The sequence below is a fragment of the Notolepis coatsorum genome (genome assembly GCF_963971535.1).
Source record: "Notolepis coatsorum genome assembly, contig: SCAFFOLD_2720, whole genome shotgun sequence".
NCBI lineage: Eukaryota > Metazoa > Chordata > Actinopteri > Aulopiformes > Paralepididae > Notolepis > Notolepis coatsorum.
The window spans coordinates 1-5,000 of NW_028172238.1; the positions used below are offsets into that span (position 1 = coordinate 1).

At 49.0% G+C, this 5,000-nt stretch overlaps 1 protein-coding gene across 1 annotated transcript in view; it reads right to left on the reverse strand.

Moving 5' to 3' along the window:
• Positions 1-239: 239 nt before the first annotated feature.
• LOC311248085 (chromatin-remodeling ATPase INO80-like) overlaps positions 240-5,000 on the reverse strand; it is a gene marked incomplete at both ends in the record, with an annotated part of 18,748 nt that continues 13,987 nt past the window's right edge. Inside the window, 2 exons of the mRNA XM_084339039.1 lie at positions 240-488; positions 1,452-1,622. Coding sequence (XP_084195165.1) covers positions 240-488; positions 1,452-1,622 — 420 coding nt within the window. The remainder of the gene's footprint in view (positions 489-1,451; positions 1,623-5,000) is intronic.

Here is a 5,000-nt window from a genome sequence, read left to right on the forward strand (position 1 = left end):
CACACACACACACACACACACACACACACACACACTCATAGAGCAACAATTGTACATCACCCAGAGTGAAGTCCCTGCAAATACATCAGCGAAAACCCACAGAGAAATAAGGATGTAAATGAGATCACACACACAATCACACACACAATGAAGTATCTCTAACAGGAAGACACGTGCCACACAACCTGCTGATTACTACTTTTTGGGTGTACCCAACCACCTACACACACACGTCACACCCCCACCCACCCACACTCCTCACCAGGGATCCTGATGTAGGACCAGCCGTGGCGGGGATACAGGGCCATCACACCGCCGGGGAATGGCGGGTGGAAGGCGGTGGCCCTGGTGGACCAATCAGAGGCCAGTTCGGGGGAGCCGTAAAGGAAGGACTGTTTGGCAGCCACGCCCCCTCCGCCGCGTGCCAGCCGCCACTCATACTCGGCTCCTCGGTCGTCACAGTAGCGTTCCATGGTAAGCGCTGTCACCTAGGAAACCAAGGGAACAAACATGAGATGATGATGATGGTGATGATGATGTTGTTGTTGTTGTTGTTGTTGTTGTTGTTGTTTTTGTGTGGAGCTGAAAGAGTGTAAAGCAGGGCATTGGTCAAAACAGGAAGTGTGTTCATTGTAACCTGAGCAGATACACTTTAAAAAGAAAAAGTGCTGTGTAGGTGATTTTCTGTTGTTGTTGAATGAAATTACCCTGATCTTATCTACCTGTTGACATTGAGTCTGTGATCAATGAATCAGCAGGATCTCTGTGTGTGTGTCTGTGTGTGTGTGTGTGTGTGTGTGTGTGTGTGTGTGTGTGTGTGTCTGTGTGTGTGCGTGCGTGCGTGTGTGCGTGTGTGTGTGTGTTGTGTGTGTGTTTGAAGGAGGAAGGTAAACAAATACGGGAGCCTAGTGGGGGACAAACTGAGTAAGAAGGCCTTTTTTAGAACCTCTGTTTGTTTTAAATGCAGCTGGAAGTCTCTGCGTGGGTCACACACACACACACACGTTTTACGGATAGCGGTTGCTCATTGTTGCATGTCTGCAAAGACAACACACACCGACCCCCCTCTTTCCCCCCTCACGACCACCCAACCTGCTCCACTGTCTGACAGAGGCCAACACACACACACACACACGCACGCACACACGCACACACAAGAGACTCAGTGATCAAGCTATATCACTGAGATATCACACACACACACACACACACACACACACACACACACACACACACACACACACACACACACACACACACACACACACACACACACACACACACACACACACACACACACACACACACACACACACACACACACAAACTCACATGGACACACTGACAGACAGACACACACACACAACACACACACAAACTCACATGGACACACTGACAGACAGACACACACACACACACACACAGAGAAAAGCAATCACACAGAGCCTCACCCTGGGCGTGGCGGTGAGCAGGAACTTGGGTGTGGTCATGATCTGACCGGGTCGTAGTATGGAGGGGGGTGTTGGGATCCGACAGGGTCGTAGTAAGGAGGCGTGTCTGCTGTGGACCAGGACGTCACAGTGTCCCATCACACCTGGCCTTTGGCCTGTAAACACCAGCTCCTGAAAACACACAGAAAACATCACGTTAATCACCTGCCCACCTGCTGACCGCTCCGACGCACCCTCCTGAAGTTTCCTTCCATTTTGCCCCATTAAGGTTTTTGTGAGAGTTCTCTTTTGGGAGAGTCCGGGGGTTACAGATGACACTCTGTTGTCACGACGACCTAATAAAGACCTTCCAGACGTGTCACTGTGGGGCATTTAGCGGACTTTTAAACCTGAATCCTATCGTTCTGTTGGTGAGGACGACGTGTTCTGGTTTCGCATCGGCCACCTGGGAAGCTCCGTGGAAGGACGTGGCCCGGCGCAGAGCAGACCTCTGGTGAACTGCAGACGCCGCGCCTCGAGCAGCGCCCCCTGCAGTAGGAAGTAGTGTCTGCGGTTCAGTCTGACGTCCTCCAGCAGAGTGCCTCTGGGTGTCGGCTCTCAAGACACAGGACACGTTGTTTATTGTATTGTCCGATTATCACACGTCCTCCTCACAACAGAATGATAGGATTCAGGTCAAAAAAGAAATTGGCGAAATGCCTCTTTGAGAGCAATAAAAAAAAAAAAAAAACGTGACTCTATTGTAATTACTGTAGCTGCCTCTGGGTAACAGTGTCTCAGCGTATGGCTAAAGGTCTAAACTCATGCATGTTATGTATCCTATAGAATAGTCCAGAATAACAGTTGGTGCCTGCGTATGGAGCGGGAACGTATGATTCCACTCTCTCGATGTACTTTTGCTGATAGTCAACACCGTGTGAACTTTATTTTGGCGTATGCGTGTGTTACAATTTCATCAGTGTGTATTCAAGAAAAGAGGGCAGGGTTTGAGATAAGGGGTTTTTACGATAGGTGAATTAACTGTTTGTACTGTTTTGTCCGTCAGTTTGGATGAGAGCATCGGCAGAATGTCCCGACTGTTATGTAAAATATTATACAAAATGTAGCATGAGTGTAGCTTATTGGATTTACTGCATGCAGCGTCTCACATCATGACATATAGCGCATGTTCCACATCTTCCCCACAGAGCACTGTGGTAATGGATGGCGCGGACGAGACGGCACCGATGACATTAGAGTCGGCATATGGCGGCTAGGTGGCGCAGTGGGCAAGGCGCTCGCCACCAACGCAGGAGATGCTGGGTTCGAGCCCAGCTCTCTGCGTTGCTACCAGCTTGGCTGGTCGTTCATACTAATACAATTGGCAGTATTAGGGGTGGGAAGCTGGTGGGTGGGGATCGGACGTCGTGGACAGCGACTCCTACAGGTCGGTTGGTGCGCCTGCGCAGTAGAATCAGGAAGCGACGAGGGCGGCGTGTCCCTCCCACGCAGACCCTCGCCACTGAGAGATCGCGCTGTGCAGGTGAAAAAGATGCGACGGCTGCTTCCTCGAGTACCGGAGGGGACACGTGATGTAAGGCTTCGTCCACATTGCAGCCGACCAGTGGGAGGCATGGCCTAACAGCGTTCGAGACAGGGGAGGGTAGAATTGGATAATATGAAAATTGGGGACGGGAGAAAAATGGGGAGAAAAAGTAGATAAAAAAAAAAAAAAAAGAGTCGGCATATGCAAGGGAATGGGATGGTCTGAGAGTGATGTAAAAAGTACGGATGTGTCAATTAAATCAATCAATTAAATTACCATGACCATAATGTTCCTTCAGTTCAAGTGATGTTAGGTGAATGTAAATGACTGTGTGTGTGTGTGTGTGTGTGTGTGTGTGTGTGTGTGTGTGTGTGTGTGTGTGTGTGTGTGTGTGTGTGTGTGTGTGTGTGTGTGTGTGTGTGTGTGTGTGTGTGTGTGTGTGTGTGTGTGTGTGTGTGTGTGTGTGTGTGTGTGTGTGTGTGTATGTCACACCACAAAACTGATGGATACACAGTGCCCCCTAATGGCAGACCTGAGGAAAGGCCACTTCCCATGTCCCTGTCTTGGGCCGCTTCCACCAGCGGTTACCCGAAAAAACCTCAGCATTGGAACTGCACTTGATTTGACACCCTACCACAGAGGACTGGCCCGCTCTGAGCCGTGAAATTATCTGAGGCTGGAGGGGGGGGGGGTCTGGGCACTGAAATGATCTGAGGCTGAGGGGGCTCTGAGCAGTGTCATTCTAGGCTGTAGTTACGCGGTTGGAGATAGATGCTGCCGAGTGTGACGACGGACAGAGGATGAGAGGAGAGGAAGAGGAAGAGAGACATTGGGGAGAAAAAGGAAACAAGTGGAGGAAGAGAGAAACTGATGACATGAGAAAAGCACAGGGAGAGTAGGACGCCACTCAGGACGACAGTGATCATACCGGTACCGTATAGCGGGCGGATCGTTTCAGGTATGGCTGGGCACTATGTCCATATGTATCACATATCATCTGTCCATCACTATAAATTATATTGTGTTTTTTTTATACCATAGAATCAGGGTATATACAATCTCATCTCAAATGAACAAGCAAATATTAAATCCGATTTCCGGATATACCTTTTGAATGGTAAATGAAAATATCGTTCCCGTTAAGTTAACCCCTCTCACCATTCAGTCCAACACGATGAACATCCATTGGATAATCTAACAGGGGATAATCCAACACCTAAACGTGATAATGTGATATATATACACCGGATGATGGGAGTACTTGTGAATATGGTGATGTTTATTGTTCTCTATTATGGCCCGGCCACTAGGCTGTGGGAACATCTCCCAGCGCGAGCGACCAATCAGATGCTTCTTCTTCTTCTCTCTACTTCACTTACTGACAGCGTGTGTGAACTCAATTCATTCATAGAAATGTCCACATTGCAGTCTTAGTGATATTAGATATTGTGTTCTTTCATATTGCAGGGTACATACAATACAGTGAGCACACACTGAGCCCTAACCCAACACACACACACACACACACACACACACAAACACACACACACACACACACACACACACACACACACACACACACACACAGACACACAAACAGACAGCGCAAGGGGAGCCATGGTGGAAACTGTGCCTCTGTGCCAGATGGGTGAGACCCAGAGAGGGGAGTCTCAGAGTCTGGCTCCCTCTCCTCACCAGGAGCAGAAAACCCTCAACGCTGACCACACTATTGAGAGTAAAGCCTCCGGAGAGACGAAAACCCTAGTGTGTCTGCCGTTCTACAGCTTCTGTACAGTAAAAAAAAAAAAAAAAAAAAAAAAAGGAGACGTTGAAATCAGCTGATCAGCATGTATTCTCTGAGATGCTGGGAGTTGAGCCGGCTGCTGGGTCAGCTCTCCAGGTCTCTCGCTCGGCGTCTCCATCTCCTTTCATTGTAGAGCCGCTAAGATGGCGTAAGATGCTACATAGTTGCCTAGCCTGCCACTGTGTCAAAAGATAGAACAACTCCTACAAGATTTTCCGTT